Genomic DNA, 22,642 nt, shown 5'->3' on the forward strand with positions numbered 1-22,642 from the left:
GGCATGAATGCAACTAATTAAGTAATATTTTGAACTAAAAATTTTGTTTTGTTTTATGTTAATGCTTTTTTAATACCCACTAGTGGCATGTGTGGGAAAAAATAATTTTTTCTTTACCTTTATTTTTCCAAATAGATGGTTTAATCATATTGAATAAAATTCTGTGAAGTAAAATATTAGATTGATTTAATCAGTCCGACCACACTTTGCTGCGGCCAGCCATGAGCCTTCTCCAGCTTCCTGCTCAGCCAAGAAGACACAGCTTCACAAACTACTACAAAAAAACTCCAAACACCATAGCCACGACCAACTTTATTTTCTTCCCTCTCTCTCTCTCTCTCTCTCTCTCTCTCTCTTTCCTTTTTTTATTATTTAGTTTTCTTTTCCCTTATCTCTTTCTTGCATTTAAATATTTAATTAAGTACTGTTAACTTGGAGTTGGATTTTAATTAAAGGTTTGAACTTTAAATTTCTTTTGGGTTATTATTAGTAGATTCAATTTATGTTTTTTTTAATGTCATTATTAGAAGTGATTTTGGTTGGGTTATTTTTCATCGTTAAGGTTTGGTTTAATTTTTTAAAATAAAAAAAAGGAAAAGAAGAAAATATAATTTCTTTAGGATTTAAAATCGTTGTCTTACTTAGCGTTTAACTTTTGTTAGGTTTTGATTATTTTAATCTTAGTTTAATTGAAATTTGAATTTTTATCCTATTCTCATTCATAGTTTAAGTATTAAAGGGTTCATTTTGGTTAGAGTTACTAATTGCATTAGAAATTAATTTTTATTAGCATTTGTGTTCAATTGAGTTCATTTTTAAGTTGCACATTTGAATTACGTAGTAAGGTTTTGAACGTTGTTGAGCTTGTGTCCGAAATGTTAAACACAGGATTTCTGTTTATCAGTGTTAATTTAGTGTGTGTCAGGACTTAAATTTTAAATTGCACGTTACTTTAATTCGTCAATAGAAATCTCAACCAATCTTGAAAACCCTGAATCTGAACTGAGTTCAGTAACTTTTTAATTTTGATTGAAAGAACGTAAAATTTGAGATTAAAATGCATTCTCTGAGGAGACGATCTAGCCTTTTGGCTGAATATTATACGATAGAACTCCTATACTTTGGAAAGTTTCCGAACTGCTCATTTTTCAAGTGAGTCATTCATCCCATATTAAAATATATTTGAGTAAATGATATTTTCATAAAACTCATTGTTTTGTCTTTGAAAACTCATAAGTATGAACCTTATGATTTAGTGATATCCTATGTACTCTTATGAACTAGTATGCATATGCAATTTACTCAACTCTTCCTCAATAAACTTGTGTGAATTAGAACTACAATAGTTACAATAAATACTACTTCAACACTTCCCATTACATATGTTTTTACACTTGCTTCCATTGGTATGTGCTTGAGATCTTGCGAGAGAGTGTCCTCTTGATCTTTGCCTGGTTGAGTGTCCATTCAATCTTTGCCTATGAGAGTATTTGCTTGATTTTTTTACTCAAGCCTATATCTATATTATTTCTTCATTTATACCTGTCACAGCTTGGTATGCAAAGATTAATTTAATTTAGAATCACTAATGAGTTGTTATCATCAAAATACGACAATTAGAATTATATAACCACTAAGGCTAAAAAATTGAACTATAGGGACGAAATATACTATATTTGGGACAATGGTTAAACATGCCAATTATATTTGGGGATGAAACTTGCAAGTCCAAAAAATTATCTAAGGACAAACAAGTAAGATTTCTTCCCTGAACGAATGAATATGTTTTGATTATTGGAGACGAAAAACAATATTTAAGAATAATGCAAGTGAAAATTTGAGGACGAAAGTAGTTGTTCTTAAATGTTATTCTTTGAGGACGAAGAGTCATTTTCATCCCTAAATTTTTAATCTTTTGGGGACGAAACACAATTTTGGGGACAACATATGTGCACATTTGGAGGCAAAAAAAGATGTTCATAAATGTCAACATTTGCAGGTTGAATAATTATTTCTCGTTGAAAGATTTTACCTTTTGGGACGAAAATTTGTATTCATCCAAAAATGTCATTAGGAACTCACCTTTACGAAAAAAAAAAAAAAAAGGTGATCCCAAAGTATTTGTTACCTTTACCGTGATCCCAAGAGGGGGGGTGAATTGGTATTTTTAAAATTTATCCCCTAAGTATTCCTCCTAATAGCAGTATGTTCACAAGCCTATGGTCAATCTAGTGTAAATAATGTAAATATACAAGAAATTAAATAAAGCAGTTTAAACAATCACACAAGCACCAGAAAGCAGTAAATAAAGGATGACACGCAGATATGTTATCGAAGTTCGGCCAACTGCCTACGTCCCTGCCTTGGCTAACCAGCACAAGGATTATCACAATAACTTGCTCATTTAAACGGGTGGAGCGGCACCTATACAAACCAGGTCAAATTACCACAAGGCTAACCTCAACCTTTACACCAATCCTTACCGGACTGGATTACCACCCCCTCAGGCTACACCTGGAATCTCTCAGATATACAATCAAACGGTACAATATATAGGTGCTTTCACGTAAAGCAGATTTGTACCATAAATGTGTACAAACACAAACACCACAGATGATTTAAAATGTAAGCTCAGTGTGGTCTAAATAGTTTCAACTCTCAAATAGATTTGCTATCGTTGTAATGAGTGCGTGAGAGTGCAAACCTAGATGATCTTTGTATCACGAGATATTCAATTTAAGTGTTCAAACAGAGATATTATCCAAACTTCATATATTTCAATCAACAAGTTTTCTCAATATATATGTATATGAAGCTCTAGCAATGTGTATGTTTGGTTTGCAAAATATATGAAATTTTTGTATTTCAGCAGATGATATAGACTTGTATGGATATTGCTACAAAGATTAATATAACACACACACAAATACCTTTTCACAAATATATCAATATGAATACCACAAGATATTTGAGTATGTTTGAAAGTATTTTTGCAAGCCCTAAACAAATACGAACTTCCTAAGTTATTGCAATGAGAATGCAATACTCGGGAGTTCATCACAAGTCTTCTTAGGGTAGGCTTATTGGCAAAGCCTCCTAAGAAAACTTAGGTTATGCTCTCGAAGAAAAATCGATTCAAATATGTAACAAATGAGAGAGCAAACCTCTAAGCATTAATACTCAATACACTTACAAATGATATAGATAGATGAAGAAGGTAAGTTTGAGTGGATTTTCGAAAGAGTATGAGCAGTGAGAGGCAAAGTAAAGTATTTTTGCTTGAGAGAGATTTTCTTAATCTTTTTGCTAATCGGTGCTTAATCCACCAAATGAAAGAGTATATATAGACATATTGAAAATTTTGACTGTTGGGGACCTATTAGGGATTATTTAAAAAGTTTAATGACATTAAATTAATTTAATCCTGTTTAAAATTATTAACCGCGGTAAAAAAATAGGAGCAACCCGAGAGGTCCGGTCGACCAGAAATGCTTCGGTCGACCAGGACTCAACTGACTCGGTCGATCAGGGGACTTTTGAACTGAAAGGCTCGGTCGATCGGAGAGGGAAATTTCCCAAACTTCCGAGGTTCAGTCTACCAGGGAACTTTTGAACTGAAAGGCTTGGTCGACCAGACCACTGGGAATTCTCCTAAGACCCTCTGGTCGACCAGGTAGTTGGAGTACAAAAGTGGTTGGTCGACCGGGAGGTCAAAATGTTGACTCCCAGGTGGTTCGGTCGACCGGGATCAAATGAACTACAAGGTCTCGGTTGACCGGGACCTTGGTCAACGGTTGACCCAGGTATGGTTCGGTCGACCAGGACAAAAATGAACTCATTTGGCCGGTCGATCGAAAGTGCACCAAGTGTATATTTCGGTCTCGTCTTGACACAATCAAGCCCTATTTAAGTGCCTAACAAATATATGTGAAAGTGTGAGTGTCCTAGGGGCACTTGGGGTCCAATTTGAAAACACCGAAAAAGTCCGGTGTCGGTCGACCTTCGGTTAACCGAAGGGAATACCCTAAGGTCTTTCTAAGGTCATTTTTGATTTGTATCTGGTTTGAGCTTACAAAATAAATCATGCATGTGATGTGTGTGCTTATTACAAACCGAATACCCTAATTACTATTACAGACAAAACTCACTACAAAGATATTAGAATTAACAGCATGAATGTCTTCAAGCTTTGAGCTTTTGCGTGCCATTGATGATATGCTAATATGAACCTGCACATGAACTAGATATTTATTAAATACAGGAGTATTTGTCATTATCAAAATCGGACGTGACCTATAAGGTCAACAGTATTTTAGGGATGAAAATGACTTATTGAAAGAAAATTTTTTCGTACTAAAATATCATTTTTGCTCTAGTGGGAGGAGGGGTGGTGGAATCTTTATTCTTCTTCAAAAGAGGAACTACAAATCTAACAATTACTCACATTAATTCATTTATTTATTTTTAATGAGTCATGGTTATTACCCTCGTGGATTGTTTTTCTATGACCAGATTACCAATTTTTCTAAAATGAATGAAATTGATTATATAACTAAAATTTGTAAAATTTTGAAATTGGTAATTATGCGTGAACAATATTTTCATATTTCAGTTTAAATTAAAATTAGCAAAATATTTCTTATTTAAAATGAAAACGTACATATATATGCCATCTTGTATCCTTATTTTTTTTTAAAAAAATTTGAAACAACGACTTGTTGTATTTTGTTGATATTAATGCTTTCTAGTTCCCACCTTTTTGAATTTAAAACTTCAATAATAGAACTCTCTAGCTTTAGATGACTCGTTATGTTAACTAATTACATATTTATTGAATATTGTTAAGCATTAAACTAATTATGTATATATTTAAGTAAAAATAAAAACATTATATTTTTAAAAATAATATGAATAATAGTAGAATTATGATGTATTGGGCATGAATGCAAATAATTAAGTTATCTTTTGAACTAAAAATTTTGTTTTGTTTTGTGTTAATGTTTTTTTAATACCCACTAGTGGCATGTGTGGGAAAAAATAATTTTTTCTTTACCTTTATTTTTGCAAATAGATGGTTTAATCATATTGAATAAAATTCTGTGAAGTAAAATATTAGATTGATTTAATCATTTATTGCTTTTCTTCATGTGATAATGCGCACACTCAATAAAAGATAAAAATATGATATCATATCACACAAACTAAACTGCAACGGTCCAACGCACGAACTACCAATAGCTGTAATGATAGTGGAAAAAATTAACGTTAGCATGCTCACGTGACGCACGCTCCCAAACGGCACGTGGGAAGGCATCTTCTCGTCTCCGTTTCAGTGGCTGGCGCAGCTGTAAAGATATATGTATGTATGACCCGCACATCGTCGCTGACATGCTGTCAGTTTAGAGAGAGAAAAAGAGGACAAAGACAGGGCGAGGAGAGAGAAACCAGAGAGTGAAAGAGTTTCGGACTTTCGGTACACTACTTCTTACCTTTTCTGCGCTTCTGCCTTTTCCGACTTTCCATCTCTCTTTACAAGGTTAGGGCTCTTCTCTCTCTCTCTCTCTCTGCATTTAAAGAAATTTGTTGAACTAAGTGATTGATATAATCTCTGCTTTATTTAGTGCTTTAGTCTCTTCTCAGTGTGTTTATTCCTTGAATCTTAGCTCCTAAGCTTTTCTGCTCTTCTGAAACTCACAATCCTCGTTTGCTCGAGTCTTCTTCTACATTTGTTGGTTTCTAGTGTTCCATGTCGTCTACAAGTACATTTATGCATGTATGCTGCGTTGCTTTTCTTGGGTTTGTTGTTTCTGATTTGTTTTAGAAAACAGGGTGAGTTTCGAATTGGTGAGCTGGGATAAGATCTTTCTTACAGTGTTGGTGTGGTTTGTTTTTGTGAATTTGTTTTGGAAAGCAGGACTGTTGAGAATTGGGCTGTGGAGATCAGTGAATGTGATTCTGTTTTGCTCTGTTTTCAGATTGGAGAGTGTTTTCTGAGTGGATGTGTAGAGATTCGGGCACTGAAAGCGTAAAATTAACGAAAAAGATTGAGTTTTGAGGTCAATGGGCAGGATTACTTCTGCGGCAGATTATTTGAATATGGAGATCTGTGGACGGGTGCTCATCGGGTTTGTGTTGATGTACGCAGGGCAAGTTTCGCGAGCTAGTACTAACGCTAGTGATGGTGAGGCTCGCATTTACTGTTCTCTTGTGTCTGTTTGTTCACTGGGAAATTCTGGGAAATGTTGAGCAACTGGAATTCTAATCATGTTAGTTTTTTTTTTTTTTTTTTGCTAATTTAGAAAAAAGAAGAAAAGAATGTTCAGCCATAATAAATGAGCTAATAGCTGTTTTTCTTTCTTCGGTTCCTAACCACTGAAAATTTAAGATTTAAACTTCTCTTTTCACTTCTTTTCATATCTCACATTTTCCTAATCAGTAATTGTATGCAAATTCCTAGCCACAAATAAATATTTCTTATGAGCTCTGCAACTGTGACGCTTTACTTGTTTAAAATGTGGTGTGTATTGCGAATATATATTTCGTATGTATTTATTAATCATTGAATATATTTCTTGTTTCCTAAGCCATAAGCATAGCTTGATGTTTTTGCTCTCTTTCTAACCATTACGTTCTATGATTAATTATAGTTTGAAAGCTTATTATTTGTGCTTTTTTTTTTTAAAAAAAAAATGGATCAGTTGCTGCAATTAATTTCTTTTATGTTGCGCTGGGCACCCCTCTTCTTCCCCAATGGGTTCCTAGCGGGGGAGACCCATGTGCTGATGCTTGGCAAGGTGTCTCATGCAAAGATTCAGCGATAAGCTCAATGTATGGTAATCCTTCTCCAAATTCTTTTCAGTAGCTATTGGTTCTCATCTTTGTGGTTGTCAGTTCTCTTACATTTGTATGGTTTTGTAGAATTCTCAATGGTGCTAACTTGGGAGGGGAACTGGGAGATAACTTAGGAATGTTTTCTTCTATTGAAACAATGTATGTTCTCTCTCTCTCTCTCTCTCTCTCTCTCTCTCTCTCGATTCCATTCTATGAAGGAAACTATTACGCATTCACAACTTTCATTCAGAGTACATGCCTTGATTTGTTCTTGGAGATTGGTTGTGAGACTACTAATGATAATTTGTCAATAACTTTTATATGCTTGAAACAAATGCTTGATGTGGTGTTTATGTTGAAGGGCCTACATAATTTTTATTGTCATACCTGCGGTCTTAAATTTGAATGAAATTGCCAATTTTTTGTTGAAATTTGGGCTTTATACTGCCCTCAAAATCGAAATGGCAGTCTATTTCCATCTTACTAATTTCCACATATCATCTGAAATTTATCAAAAGCTTGAAATTTTATCATTTTTTTTTTGAAAATTTAACTGCAGAACAAAATTTCCTCGAAGTTGAAAATTGATATTCAAAACCAATATTGAAATGTATGCTATGATAAATCCTCAATTTTATTGAAAATGAAGACGACTAGAAAGAGGATATGAATGATAATTTCATACTTTTGAAATTTTATGCAAAATTGAACCTAGATATTAGCTACAACATTTCATTCGACCTTTTAATGTCTAAAATAGTTGTATTTGCAAGCTAAAAAGCTTAGCCTATAGAGGACTTTTCTAATATCAAAATATTTTCCTTTTACGTCTAAGAGAATATATTGGAAGATTTCATCAAGTTGAATTGAAATGTTCTCAAATATAGCTTTATTCCCTGATTTCTAAACATGTTAAATGGTAGCAGCGGAGAGAGTTTGCAGATAGAAGCTTCAGTGCAATTTCCAAGAGAGAAGCCAAGTAAAAACCTTCTGCCAGATTGGGTGACAAGGACTGTTTAGAGCCAATGTCTCTATGTAAGATAGAGCAATTAGCTGAACAGTTGAATAGATGATCTCTATTCTCTAGAGCAGCAGAATAAAATGGTAATTTCGGACCTATTCCCAGATTGAATTCTGTCAAGAGTAGCTAATCTGTTATGGGCAGCCAACCAACAAACAAAAGCATGTCTAGGGATATGATAACTGTCAATGAGTACCAACTGAGAATGGGCCAAGTAAAAACCTTCTGTCAAATTGGGTGACAAGGATTGTTTAGAGCCAATGTCTCTATGTAAGATAGAGCAATTAGCTGAACAGTTGATGAATAGATGATCTCTATTCTCTAGAGCAGCAGAATAAAATGGTAATTTTGGACCTATTCTCAAATTGAATTTTGTCAAGAGTAGCTAATCTATTATGGGCAGCCAATCAAAAAACAAAAGCATGTCTAGGGATATGGTAACTGTGAATGAGTACCAACTGAGAATGGGGGATTTTCCTCTGATATATTGCCAGGCAGAAGCAGAAGAGAGAGTACCAGAAGAGGTGAGAGTCTGAATGACCGAGTCTTGAACGTAACAGAATGGTTTGAATTGTCCTCTCTTTTGAGAAGGTCTTTCATTATATAGGCAAGACTGCCAGTTATACAAGGAAACTTGAATCTGTACGTGCTAATTACACAGTGCTCTTAGGAAGCTATATATGGTAAGCCAGCTAATTTGCATAGAGTGATTTTAGGAAGCTATACATGGTAAGCTAAATCTTCTCTCCTATTTATGAAAGTATATACAAACTAGATTAATAGCTATTAACAAGGCATAATTTATGGCCTTCTATTGACATCCCCCCTCAAATGGATGCGGGTTATCCATAAGCATCAAATTGTTTGTAAAAAAATTATGCTGTTGCCGTGTGAAAGCCTTGGTAAAAATATCTGCCACTTGAAGATTACTAGACACATGAGGAAGAGAGATAGTCTGAGCTTCAAACGCCTCACAGATGAAGTGGCAATCAACCTCGATATGTTTAGTACGTTCATGGAAGATGGGATTGGCTGAAATGTGAATGACACTAGTATTATCCGCATGAAGAGAAGTAGGATTACCTAGAGAGAAGCCAAGTTCAGCAAATAGCCCTCAAAGCCAATGTATCTCAGCGCAAGGTCGGGACATGGCCCTATATTCGGACTCAGTAGAGGACTTAGAAATACGGTCCAGTTTCTTGCTTTTCCAAGAAATAAGAGTCGGACCAAGAAACATACACCAACTTGTAGTAGAACGTCAAGTGTCACCACACCTAGCATAATCAGCATCACTATATGCTACAAGATCAAGTGAAGTACTAGTAGGATAGAAAAGTCCCCGCAAAGCTGTGCCATGGACATAGCGAATGATTTGTCAAACTGCAGCCATATGAAGGTGCCGAGGAGGGCCATGAATTGACTAACTTGTTGGACTACATAAGTAAGAAATATCAGGTCTAGTAATTGTAAGATAGACCAAGTTGCCAACCAGCGTACGATAGGCTACAGGGTCTGATAACAAGTCACCCTCTTCTTTGCGCAGCTTGAGATTAAGTTCCGTGGAAGTATCAAGAGGGGTAGAGTCCTGGAGACCAGCAGCAACCACCAAATCTTGGCCATACTTGTGCTGTGATAGAAAAATACCATGTGAACCAATAGTAATTTCTAGACCAAGAAAATACGTAAGAGATCCCAGATCCTTCATGTGAAAGGAGTCCTGTAAATACTGCTTTAATTGGGAGATCAGAATCGACCATGATGATTACATCGTCAACATACACCAAGAGAATGACAACACCAATCTTAGTTTTGCGAAGAAACAAAATGCATCATACTTGCTTTTGATAAAAGCAAACTTGAGTAGGGTAGCAGTAAATTTATCATACCATGCACGAGTGTCTTGTTTGAGACCATACAAGGAGTGACACAACTTGCACACTGCTGAAGTAGGGGTGGAAAGTAAACCTGCAGGTGGATATATATAAACATCTTCCTTGAGATCCCCTGAAGAAAGGCATTCTTCACATCCATTTGGTGCAAACCCCAATTTTGAGAAGTAGCAATAGCCAAAATTTTGCGGATGGTGGTCATTTTGGCCACCATAGCAAAAGTTTCCTCGTAATTCTAAGTTGGCTTTATACCTGTCCAAACTACCATCAGACTTAATAGAATAGACTCACTTACATCCAAGTGGAGCCACACCTGAAGGACAATCCACCACTTCCCAAGTCTTATTAGCCTCAAGAGCACATAGTTCCTCCTGCATGGCCTGTTGCCAGCATTTTTCTTTTACTGCCTGTGAGTAACTAGTAGGAATAGCAATAGAAGATAAAGTGGCAGACAGTGCAGAAGTAGTAGTACTGCCATATGTGACGGAAATCCATAACAGTCAGGAGGAACAGATACTCTAGAGGAGCGGTGCAAAGGAGCAAATGGCAAGACAAGAGCAGAAGGGGGTAGCACTGGAGGTCTCCGCTAGTATACCATGCTTGGCTGGTACCTTTCAACATGAGTACTAGGAGCACTAAAAGTGTCATCAAAAGAAGGCAAGAAAGCAACGGAAGACTCCGGTGAGAAAGACATAGGAAAGAACCATTGATCTTAAAAAAAGAGCACATTCCTTGAAACAAGAACCTGATTAGAGTTTGGATCATAGCATAAATAACCCTTTTGTGTGACACTATATCCCAAGAAGGCACAACGGATGGATTGGGCAGAAAGCTTGTTTCTGTCTGGTGGGGGAAGATGCATAAAGCATACACACCCAAAAATGTGAAGATTTGTATCGGTAGGATTGTGATGATAAAGCTTGAAATATGGAGACTTGAAATCCAAAACTTGGGAAGGAAGTTTATTTATAAGAATAGTTGCTGTGGTAAGTGCTTCTACCCAAACGTAGGAGGTATCGAAGACTCAATGAGCATGGTTTGGACAACATCTAAAAGATGATGATTCTTTCGTTCAGCTACTTCATTTTTTGTGGAGTATATGGACAAGAACGTTGAAAGATAAAACCTTTAGATTGCAAGAAAGATAACTGATGAGACATATATTTCCCACCCGAGTCGGATTGAAGAATTTTAACAGCAGCTGAAAATTGAGTGTCAACAAGAGCTAAGAAGTAAGAACAGTATGAACATATGAAAAACTTCTGATATGTTCCGCAAGAAATACACCCATGTATATCTAATGTAGCATTGATAAATGTCACAAAATATTTGTATTGGGCATGAGAAATAATAGGACTAATACCCCAGACATCACTATGAATGATCTCAAAACTGTGGGTGACTCTACTTCCTTAAGAAGGAAAGGGTAAAGTTTACTTTTTCCAAGTTTACAAGTTGCACAATCAGGAAACATAGTGGAACAAAAATGTTCTTTATTATTCAATAGACTAGATTTCAACAAATAAGATAGAACCCTAGAATTAGGATGTCCAAGGCGCTTATGCCAGACTTCATTTGACACTCTAGACTTATTACAAAGTAAAGACTATATAGAGAAAGAAGGTAAGCTTCGTGGAACAGGTAGTTGTAGGGAAAAGAGACGTCCATGCTTAGGCCCCTTCGCTATCAATTGCCTTGACATCTGATCCTGCACAACACAACCACCATGAGTAAAATGTACATCATAATTTTGGTCCACAAGTTGGCCAACAGAAACTAAATTCACAGAGAGATTAGGTGATACAAGAACATCCTTAAAGGAAGAAGATACATCACCAACTGCCACAATGGGTAGAGCACTACCATTGGCTGTTTGAATATGTGAAGAGCCACAATATTCTCTGACATTACTTAAACCATGGAGAGAATTAGTCATATGATTAGAAGCACCCAAGTCTAAGATCCAAGAGGGAGATGAAGAACCAGTAACTTGAAGACCCAATGCTGAAAATGCACTCACAATCATTTCTTGCACTGTTTCTCAAGTTAGAAAAGGTGCTGGAGGCTGTAAAGAAACAGAAGATGTTGCAGCAGGCACAGCTGGCTGTAAGTCACCAGTAACAAGAGCATGATAGACCCTGTTGGAGTGTGAAGGACGAATAGTACAGTCCTTAATAATGTGCCCTGGCTGCTTGCAGTAATTACAAATTTCTGAGGACAGTTAGGGGCAACATGGCCATATTTCTTGCAACTATAGCACTGTGTGGTGCTCGTGTCATGACCCTTCCCCTTGCCATGAGCAGCATAGGCAACTGAGACAGTATTAGAAGCAACACGAGACTGCTCCATAATATTCTGAGTATTGTGGCATTGTTCCTCATGCAAGAGTTCTCCAAAAAAGGCCTCCAAAGTCGGAACAGGATCTCTATTTACTAAGGAGGCACGAATAGATTCAAAGTCAGGCCTCAATTTCATTAGAAATTGGTCTCTTTGGCTGGTTTTGAGTACGTGTTGTACTGTGGCCAATCCTGCTTCCAATCCTTCCGCAGAGACTGTGGCTGTAACAAGGTCAGAATAATCATTCCACAAAATCAAAAAACCAGAGTAGTAGTCTTGAACTGATAGATCCCCTTGAGTATGGTTAGCAATGGCCAACTCAAGCTGGAAGCGCCTAGCATTGTTGCCTTGGTTATAGACTTGCTTGAGATAATTCCACATAGTCTTTGCAGACCTATGAGGACGCAGAGAAAGAATCAGATGTAGCTTCATAGAACCAAGAATCCAGGACATGATTTGATTATCTTTGACATCCCAAGCTGCCTTGTTGGCCACAGAACTTTCTGCAGTAGATCCCCCTTTTCTGCTGCCATCTATATGTCCCCACAGCTCTTTACCCTTGAGAAAGGTCTCCAATTGAAACTCCCAAGCAGCATAATTTTTGCCAGTGAATCTGACACAAACATTATCTGACTTCTTCATAGGTACTGAGGCTATGACTGAGAAAACTAGGACTGAGTTTCTTAGAGAATAGCTCTGATACCATAGCGGAATGGTTCGAATTGTCCTCTCTTTTGAGAATGTCTTTTATTATATAAGCAAGACTGCCAGTTATGCAAGGAAACTTAAATCTGTACGTGCTAATTGTACATAGTGATCTTAGGAAGCTATATATGGTAAGCCAGCTAATTTACATAGAGTGATTTTAGGAAGCTATACATGGTAAGCTAAATCTCCTCTCCTATTTATGAAAGTATATACAACCTAGATTAATAGCTATTAAAAAGGCATAATTTATGGCTGTCTATTGACAGAGAAAGTATATACAACCTAGATTAATAGCTATTAAAAAGGCATAATTTATGGCTGTCTATTGACAGAACATAAATATTTGGATGAAACTGCAGACTGTTTTTTTATTTCAACAACCCCACAGAACATTCTTCTAGGCCAATTCCACTGCCCTTCTTTAATCAAACAGGAGACCTGCTTTTGTAGGAATTCCCTAGTCATTTGAGAGCACAGAACCAAACTGACCCTTGAAACGTAGGGGATGCCAATTGTCAAAAAAGATAGGTAGGTGTCTACGTCTCCAATAATATTTTTAAGCAATTATAAACTGCGCTCTGATTGACAGACTCTGTACTTTCCTCCAAATCCAAGAGCAACTAGAAGGAGGTTTAACTGCGCGTATGCTTCTATTCTTCAACTTATAGGCATGGATCCATGAAAAATATTTTGAATGATTGATGAGCCAAATCAGCTTTGCACCAGAAGCTAAGTCCCAATCAAGAAATAAGCTTTAATCACAAATCCCCTTCAGAATCATGCTTCCAAGAAACCTTGCAGCCTTGGAGTGCCTGTCATTGCCCTTCCATATGAAGGCTTTAAATCTCTTCATTTGTACGAAAATTTCCATATCATTTGTATTGGCGGTTCGGATTGTGAACTATGGAGAGGTAGCTACGCCTTGTGTAAGCAGCAGATTGTAAAGAGGTAGCTACGCCTCATGTAAGCAGCGGATTGTAAAGAGGTAGCTACGCCTCGTGCAAGCAGCGGATTGTAAAGGGAAGCTTTGCCTTGTGAAGAAGCGGACTGTAACGGGAAGCTCTGCCTGGTTTAAAGGAGCGGATGGTGGAATCCTTGGGTGGTTTGCCCAAGGCAAGGACGCAGGCGGTATTTGCAGAACCTCGTAAAAATGCAGCCTTGGAGTGACTGTCATTGCCCTTCCATATGAAGGCTTTAAATCTCTTCATTATGATCTTAATCGCAGCAGAAGAGAATAAGAGAGCAGAAGTTCGGTAACCCTGAATACTGAGAAGCACACATTTAATCAACTCTAATCTGCGAGCATAGTGGTGCTTATGGGTCCTTGAAGAATTGATTTCGACATGCATATCACAGTCTTTACCACTATTTAGTTATGAGAAGGATTCCAAGATATCTAATAGCCAAAGGACCCTTTTCTACACCCAAAATCTGCTGAATATGATGTTGATTTAGGAGGATTAGATTGCAGTCCAGAAAGGAGAAAGAAAAGATGCACAAGTTGCTTGATACTACTAAGAGAGTTTAGATAAATTAGAAGCGGCTTTTTTGAGGAGCTTGGAAAGAACCTCCATAACCATCACAAAGAGATGGAGGGAGAGGAGATCTTTCAGTCTTAGGCCTTCTGCACCTTCTAGAAAAAACTTCAATGGATCCATTTATGAAATAGAAACATGGGTGGCAGAAAACCCTTTGAGCCATGAAATGAATGGATTATCAATAGTGGAAAGGATTGAAGAAAGTTCCTTGGTTCCTTCCTCCCTCCATTCATTATATACATATTTTTTAGCATTGCATTGATCATTACCCTTTTAATATATATTACAGTGGATGCTATACTTAATGTTTGCCTTTTTTGTTGCAGCGATCTCAGCAACAACCGCATTGGTGGTAGTATTCCATCTAATTTGCCCCTTACCATCCAACACTTGTATGTTCTGTCTTCATATAGAAATAAATGTTAAGGCTGCTTTTAATGAGTAATTTCATGGTGCTAAATATTCTTAAGTTAGTCATGGATAATTTGGTTGGCAAATCACTTTTGTATGGTAGATTTTTTAACCTAAAATCAGTTTTGGGCAAAGATTGGTTGTCAATGCTTTCTTTAAAGCTGATTTTAGAGTGAAAATTATATCCTAACCAAATTATTGTATGCTAATTTAGAACTAATATTACACTCTTAAAAATTACGTTTTAACTTTTCCTTAAACAGGCTCTTTTTCATATATTTGTGCACCTACTTATATATAGAGTTTATGGCTGTCCCTTTGGCAGCTTTCTTTCAGATAATCAGTTCACTGGAAGCATCCCAAGTTCTTTGTCTTCTTTGACTCAACTTACAGACATGTGAGTGCTTTTGCTTCCCTGTTTGATTTTCTGCTGAGTAGATGCTGCTTCCATTCCTATAAACATGCATTTCATCTAATCTTTGGTGTTTATTCCTCTAAGGTCTCTAAATAACAACTTTTTGACTGGAAGAATACCAGATGCCTTTCAAGACCTTACGGGGTTAATAAATTTGTAAAGTCCCTCTGTTTTCCGTACTTCATTTGGTTCATTTTTATTGATTATGACATTTATGGGGCCATCAATTTTCTTCAGGGATTTATCTAGTAACAATTTGAGTGGACAGCTGCCTCCCTCGCTGGAAAGCTTGTCATCTCTAACCACCCTGTAAGTAATTATCTCATTAAGGATTTCTATTTATAATTTATTTGATCTCTAATCAAAGTTTGCTTCTTTATTGGCAGACACGTGCAGAAAAATCAGCTCTCTGGGACCCTTGATGTTTTGCAAGATCTTCCCTTGAAAGATTTGTAATCTTTTCCACTTTTTGGGATATTATTTTCTGATGAGCTTTTATTTTCATTGGATGGTTTGTGTGTGGGGAATCAATTTGGAGTTATAAAGAGTGAACATTGCCTTTTTGTGGTTCTGAATTTTTTTCTACCTTTTTTGTTTAACAGGAATATAGAGAACAACCTGTTTTCTGGACCTATTCCTGAGAAGCTTCTGAGCATTCCAACTTTTAAGTGAGATCCATAGTCTTTTTTTTTTTTTTAGTTTATTCACTTTGGAAAGAAATTGATTTTCTTTTTCTTCTTTTTTGTGCTTCAAATTCGTATAATTGTATATGGTTTAATACAAGGTTCTACTTCCAAATATGACTTGTGTAGGGGAAGAAAGCTTACACTTGTGACTCTCTTATCTCTTCCAATTTGAGAAGATGTTTGGTATGGATGTGTTTGTTTAGGGTCTTGCAAAACTTGGTGGAGAACTTAAGATGACACAAAAATATTACATTTTTATCTCTCTTAAGTCAAGAAGGTAATGATAAAAGACTTTCATTTTTAATCTGTTATACCATGGTTCTTAACATAAGAAAAACCTTTGTCTGTAACTATTTAGCATCTGCCTCAAATTAAAGTTTGTTATTTTCAATCAATCTTGGGCCTTAAATGCTGTTTGACCATTTATCAATGTGTCCCTTTTCTTCCACCTACACCCCGGTAGTCTTTGCCCCATCTCCCTTGTCCTGGATGCTCCATCAATCTAAGTTAGATTGTTCCTCACTAGTGATGTTGGTTTTCTTTCTTATGGACATGCGCAACAAAGAGTTGTGATAAAAATAGAATATAAAATTTAAGTTGAAAATTATTGTAAAACTAGCTAGCTTTTGTGAATGTGTTTAGCTTACTTGCCTCCCTTGATAAATACATGCTACCTATGGAGGTGTTAATAATGAATTGTGTGTTTCTTTGTAGTTTTCTGTGTGACTCTGGCCTATTTTCATGCTTGTTAATTGCTTCTACTTAAATTTGTATTTGATGATTGAGAATTTGCTCATGTGGTGAAATCACGATATACTTTTGGTTGACTAGTTAAGAAAGAGTGCTATAACTAGTGTCAAATGGCTCTTCATAAGGTGTGAAGTGTTCATCTTGTGATAGTTGGTATTAGAGCTTGGTTAAATGCTTCATAAATTTGGTTGCCTTCGTATTATGTAAAGCATTGATAAGAGACCATGCTCTCTAATATTAAGAGAATTGATGCATTAAAGTCATAGGTTGAGACAACCAAAAATGTGGTTGTGGAGATGGCTAAACTTGTTAAAGGTGTTGGCGTCTTGGAGAGATCACAAAAACATCTATTCTTTTGTGGAATCGTCATAGGACTCTTGCGCCGTGGTAAAAGCTTTACAGATTTGGATGAGTGAGCTCACCGGCAAGATGAACTTGATGGTTCATACTAGTGGGAATCTCAACTCTATAGTGGTGGAGTATGGATGAACTAGGGTGTGACAAACCCAAGTGTATGGGGGTGCTCGTGATCCCAAGGAGTTGGAGAACTTATTTGACATGGAGCAAAATGATTTGGAGAACTTCTTATGACATGGAGCAATACTTCCGTGCGGTGAGGACCGACTTAGAGGAGGCAAAAGTATCCATGGTGACAATATACTTGAGTGGTGATGCTAAGTTGTGATGGCGTACCACGTATGGTGAGATTTAGAATAGACAGTGTGTTATTGATAGTTGGGCAAACTTGAAGAGAGAGTTCAATGCCCAATTCTTTCTTGAAAATGTTGACTACAATGCTCGAGCAAATTGCAAGATCTTAAGTATATTGGTACAATGAGAGGTTATGTGAAACAATTCTCTGCTTTGATGTTAGATATCCAAGATATCTTAGAAAATTCAAGCTACTCTATTTCTTCGAGGGATTGAATCGTGGGTGAGGGTTGAACTTCATCAACAATGAGTGCAAGACATGCCTACTGCACAAGATGTTGTGAAACACTTAAGTGACTATGTTGGAGAGAGTTCCACCATATCCAAGGAGAGTTGCATGTTGGATGGAAACAAAGGAAAGTATTTCAAGAGAGGCAAATCCAAAAGTGGTGGAGCCAACACGTAGGCATCAACTTCAATGGAAGATTCATTGTCTCACAAAGTTGTTGATTGTCCTTACAAGTCATTACTTTATGTCTTACAAACTTCCATATGCACAAGGGGTTACAAGGACAAGATGAAAATGAGGAAGAAACCCTCAGTATGGTTGCAATGCGGTTACTCAATGCATTGGAGAGGTAGACGAAAGAATCTTAAGTTGCCTAGGCTAAAAGGTTAATGTTTGTAGATCTGTGGATCAATGGGAAAAGCACCCTTGCTATAGTGAATATAACTTTGTCTCACAGGTAGAAGTGCAAAGATTCAACTTGAACTTGGAAAAAGATTCATGACACATGAAAGCAGTTAACTTTGTAGCTCAATCAACTCTGGGTGTAGCCAGGCAAGTGACTGTCAAGCTTGGACAATGGATAGGACATGTGAATTTCCCAACAATGTCAATGGATGATTTTTAAGTGATACTTGGAATGGAATTCTTAAGGGAGACAAAGGTGGTTTTGATGTCATTTTTTTGTTCATTTTCTCCATGGTGCAAGCTATTGTGAAAAAGGAGATGGCGAGAAGTTGCTTTCAACCATGCAACCCAAGAAGAGATTGAGAAGGGGTGTGCGGATATTTCTTGCCACATTGGTTGTAAAAAAAGAAGTAGGCCAAGAGCCAGAAACTACTACTATCCAAGAAAAATGTGTCGGATGAATACAAAGTATTGATGCCAGATAAGCTATCTGTTGGCCTTACAAGGCTTAAAATCTTGTTTTGATGATAACAAACCAGAGGAACTTAACATATTTGGTTAAGTGATTATTCAGGACTCAAGTATTCAAGATCAAGTGACTCAAAAGTGATTATGATCAATATCAATTGCTTGACAAGAGTGTTAAAAGCTCGAACTTAATGCAACAAGATTTTATGAAGCTAAAGTCTATTGAAGCTTGAAGTCAAGTCAAATATAAAGAATCAAAGCAAATACATGAAGACATTGAAGAGCAAAACAAATACATGAAGACTTAGAGCTTAGAAAGTTATAGTCTTGAAAGAGTCTCATGTAAGTACTTCAAACGATTTCAATATGGATATATAAAGCTCTTAGGTGAAATACTTAGACCTAGATACCTTTTAAAATACTTGGAAAATATTTTTATAAGGTCAAAAGTTTTTTAAAAAAGGTTAAAATTATTTTTGGAATGAAAAGCACCAAAACAAGATTTCCCAAATTCTATTATTTTTTCTATATCCGCATTGATGTGCATTTTTCTCTATCAAACACTCCTTAGCTTAAAAACTGTTCAACTTGAAAGTTGTGGGATTTTCTCTTTGCTTTCTGTTAATACCAAGAACGTCTAATTTGGAGTTGTATAGAAAAAATTATGACCAAAATAAAGGGGGGTCAAAGCTGTCAGGTGGCTGACCCGTGTCTGTTCAGGCGACTGACAAGTAGATAGAACCTGGTCAGGTGATTGACCCTATACTGTGTTGCAAAAATACACCGAATTAAAGGCTCAGGCAACTGACCCAACCCCTCAAGCGTCCGACCTTCAATTTTTCAAATTTAAAACAACGAGGGAATGTTTCCAAAAAAGATTTCTTGGGCTCCAAACTCTTTCAATACTTGGGAAACACTCCAAGCAACTTGGGCAACACGAAAATATACTTTTTAACTCTATAAATACATGTTGATTTCAAGAATTAAAATAACCTAACAAGAAATCAATCTCAATTCTCATATTTTAAAAGCTCTCTCATTGAATACTCTTGCTCATTCTCTTACTGAGATTTTGCTGATTTAAAGGCCACTGTTCTTGTGTTCTTAATTGAGTTTTGCAATCTAAGAAAGAACCTTGGTGATATCTTCTTGAGCTTCATCTTTCTATATTGTGATTTTGATTGAAGTATATATAGATTTCTATTGTACTAATCTACTCTTTTGAGAGTGTTATTGTACACGAAATTGTTTCTTGTTTGTCTTGTAATTTTCGATTGCTTCAAGCTTGGTTGAATCGTTGTACTGAGCGTGAGGTATCGCTTGGAGAGGGGGCTCCACCCTAATTGAAGGAGGGATTGTAATGGTTTGCTTCGCCCATAAAGAAGCGTTATAGTGGAATCCTTAGATGATCTTGTCTAAGGCGAGGACGTAGGCGGGTATAGCCGAACCTTGTAAAAGCTCAGTCTCACTCCCTACCCTTACTCTTTAAATTTGTGCATATATATATATAAATTGCATGGTTGTGTATCTGAGTGCAGGAAGTTGAAATATTGAGATTGAGAAAACTTTAATTTAAGGAAGTACGTTGATTGATCTTTTGCGGAAACCTTAAAGGGAGTACGTTGATTAATCATTTGTGGAAACTTTGGTTAAAAGGAAGTGCATAAAATCCATAAAAACAGGGCTTTTATCAAACTCTACGCTGAGTTATACAAACGCTGAATCAAGGAAGTACTGTTGAACTTATATATTGGTTAAATAACTTGTTGATTGGTTGTTTGTTTGTCATTGTTGAAAGTATCTCATTAAGAATCATTGGCTTGCGTTGATATTAAAAATCAATCATTCTTGTGTGTTTGCTAAGTTTACAAAAGGTTGTGAATTTGTAAAAAGATTTAAAAGAAACTTTTAAAAACCCAATGTACCCCCCCCCCCTCTTGGGACTACACCTTAGTTTTCACTATCGTACACTTGCTTCCACGATGAGATGGACCATGAGATTGTTTTGTTACTAGGGGGTGAAGCCTCCTACCAAAGGGCCAATATTGGATAACTGCTAGAATTAGTACAGTTAAGGAAGTGACTTGAGGAGTTATTGGAAGCGGCCAAGAAAGTTATATCCAAATGTGTTTGGACTATCACATGCTTAACAAAGTGATTGTGAACATCATGTATACCTTTTCACTGAGTGCTAATTCGTTTGATAAGCTATGTTATGCCAAGTACTTCACCAAACTTACTTTGCGATTAGGGTACTATTAGGTGAGGATAGTAGATGGTGATGAGCCAAAGAACTACTTGCATGACATGGTACTAGGCATATAGATTCTTAGTGATGCCCTTCAGGTTGGCAAATGTAGGAGCACGTTAAGGGGAACTTGTCGAGATCCAACTGCCCAAAATCTCATGAAGTTGGTGGAAGAGGGCATAGTGCACCAGTAATGGATAGAGGATGGATTGTTGTTAACATATGGCAATTGGATCTGTGTGCCTCAAGCTAGTGCCTGAGGAACATACTATTGAGAAAGTGTCATGACACCATGTGGGTAGGCCACCCAGATGGCATCGGACTTTGGTATTGTTGAAGAGAGGTACTACTGGTACTGGCTACACATGCATGATAAGGTGAGTATACCCGAGGTTGTTTCATCTTCGAGCAAGACATGGTCGAGTGAAAGAAGATTGTAGGATTGTTGGAGCCTCTTCAAATGCCAATGAGATTGTGGGAGAGTGTCTCACTTGACTTCATCACCAACCTTTTGAGAGTAGGGCCAATATGGCCGAAAACTGTGGGTAAGGCAGGTTTCTTGCAATTCTCACAAGGTTCAAACAAGCCAACAAAGTGCGGTAAAAAACCTTTCTGATCTCGCAGCATCCAAAGTAATTTGGCATAGGAAGATAATCCACAATGTTGTTGAAGTATTGGGTATTGGGAATTATTGTTTCCTAAGACCTTGGGTTAGTGATTGAGACAAGATTCACAGTTCACATGAAAAAAAAAAACTTGTGGAGAATTTTTTCGAATCGTGTTGGTTCACACTTTATATCTCATTGAGCTCCGCATTTGCAGACATACTGGCTTAAGAGAACCATCAACAGACTAACTCTAGAGTACCTACTACTTCGTCTCCTCTTTGCTAATCAGAAGAATTGGATGTAGCCTACTACTCGACGGGCTCACAAAAAAAAAAAAACCAAAACCAAAAACCACACCCCGAAATTTTTCAACGTTCACACTACCTCTTCACTGATTTTTTTTGAACCACACTGACTGACTACATAAAACCTAATCGATTTGGTTGGGCTTTGGTTGGTGGGTTTTTCACACCAGATTTCATCATCACAATTGTCACAACCAATTTTTGTCGGTTTCGTGTACAACAAAACCACCCCCCTAGATGCTTTTGCTGCCTCTTATGAAAACATTGGGTTTGCTAGCAATATAAAGTGATAATTGGGGGCAACCTTGATTGTTACGCGATTGCATATGGCTTTCTTACCATCAATCCCATCTTGACATGAAATTTCAAACTATATAAAGCTCACACATAGTAAATGAGCGCTATAGCTCGAGATTTTTCTTCAACACTACATCTTTTCATAGTAGTTTGTTTCTTGCCAGCTAGGTAACAAGATTCCCCTACAAATTAGTAAGATAAGAACTTTCTTTCCAGCAAATCAATAGAGGCAAGGCATCTCAATTGACATAAGAGCTATGCAATAGTTTTGGTTCGTTGCAGTTTCTTTAACACCCTTTTTTATTAAAAGCTTATAATTTATCAGCCTTTTTGCTAGGAGCGCCTTTGAGATATTGAAGAATACTAAAACAAATACTACAAACAACATCCTTATGTGGCTGTTTAGATTTGTCCCATAAATTGACCTCAAACACCCCCCCCAAGCCCCCCAAAACAAGGAAGTCAAGCCTAATGACAATAAAAAAAAAAAAACCGCCTTGCAAAACCAACTAACTGCCTATATCAATGTTGTCCTTCGAAGTCTTGTGTATTAGGAGTCATAGGGGGTATGAATTGAATTTTCTCATAACCGGACTAGCTGAAATCCCATCCCTTAGTAACTGTGGGAATAGTGAGTAAATTAGGAAAGTGGTAAAATAGAAGATGATTGATATTATTTTGTAAGGGAGAATTGGGTTTCCTTCCTCCCCTCCCCCTTGTTTAGAATATTTGTTTTATATATATGGTAGATTGGGATGTACATAATTTTAGATGTCAAGAAAGAC

At 36.8% G+C, this 22,642-nt stretch overlaps 1 protein-coding gene across 6 annotated transcripts in view; it reads left to right on the forward strand.

Moving 5' to 3' along the window:
* The first annotated feature begins 5,402 nt into the window (after window positions 1–5,402).
* Window positions 5,403–22,642, forward strand: part of LOC131149453 (protein STRUBBELIG-RECEPTOR FAMILY 3-like) — a 62,893-nt gene continuing 45,653 nt past the window's right edge. Inside the window, exons 1-10 of one of the 6 annotated variants that reach the window (XM_058099896.1) lie at window positions 5,403–5,536; window positions 5,915–6,181; window positions 6,699–6,828; window positions 6,919–6,990; window positions 14,651–14,716; window positions 15,061–15,132; window positions 15,235–15,306; window positions 15,388–15,459; window positions 15,537–15,602; window positions 15,753–15,818. In XM_058099896.1, the coding sequence (XP_057955879.1) occupies window positions 6,061–6,181; window positions 6,699–6,828; window positions 6,919–6,990; window positions 14,651–14,716; window positions 15,061–15,132; window positions 15,235–15,306; window positions 15,388–15,459; window positions 15,537–15,602; window positions 15,753–15,818 (737 nt within the window). In that variant the 5' untranslated portion in view covers window positions 5,403–5,536; window positions 5,915–6,060. Of the gene's footprint in view, window positions 5,830–5,914; window positions 6,182–6,698; window positions 6,834–6,918; window positions 6,991–14,650; window positions 14,717–15,060; window positions 15,133–15,234; window positions 15,307–15,387; window positions 15,460–15,536; window positions 15,603–15,752; window positions 15,819–22,642 lie in introns of those variants that run through there. The other 5 variants (XM_058099898.1, XM_058099897.1, XM_058099895.1 and 2 more) reach the window with 5 other exon arrangements.

This window comes from Malania oleifera, chromosome 2 (genome assembly GCF_029873635.1).
Source record: "Malania oleifera isolate guangnan ecotype guangnan chromosome 2, ASM2987363v1, whole genome shotgun sequence".
Classification (NCBI taxonomy): Eukaryota; Viridiplantae; Streptophyta; class Magnoliopsida; order Santalales; family Ximeniaceae; genus Malania; species Malania oleifera.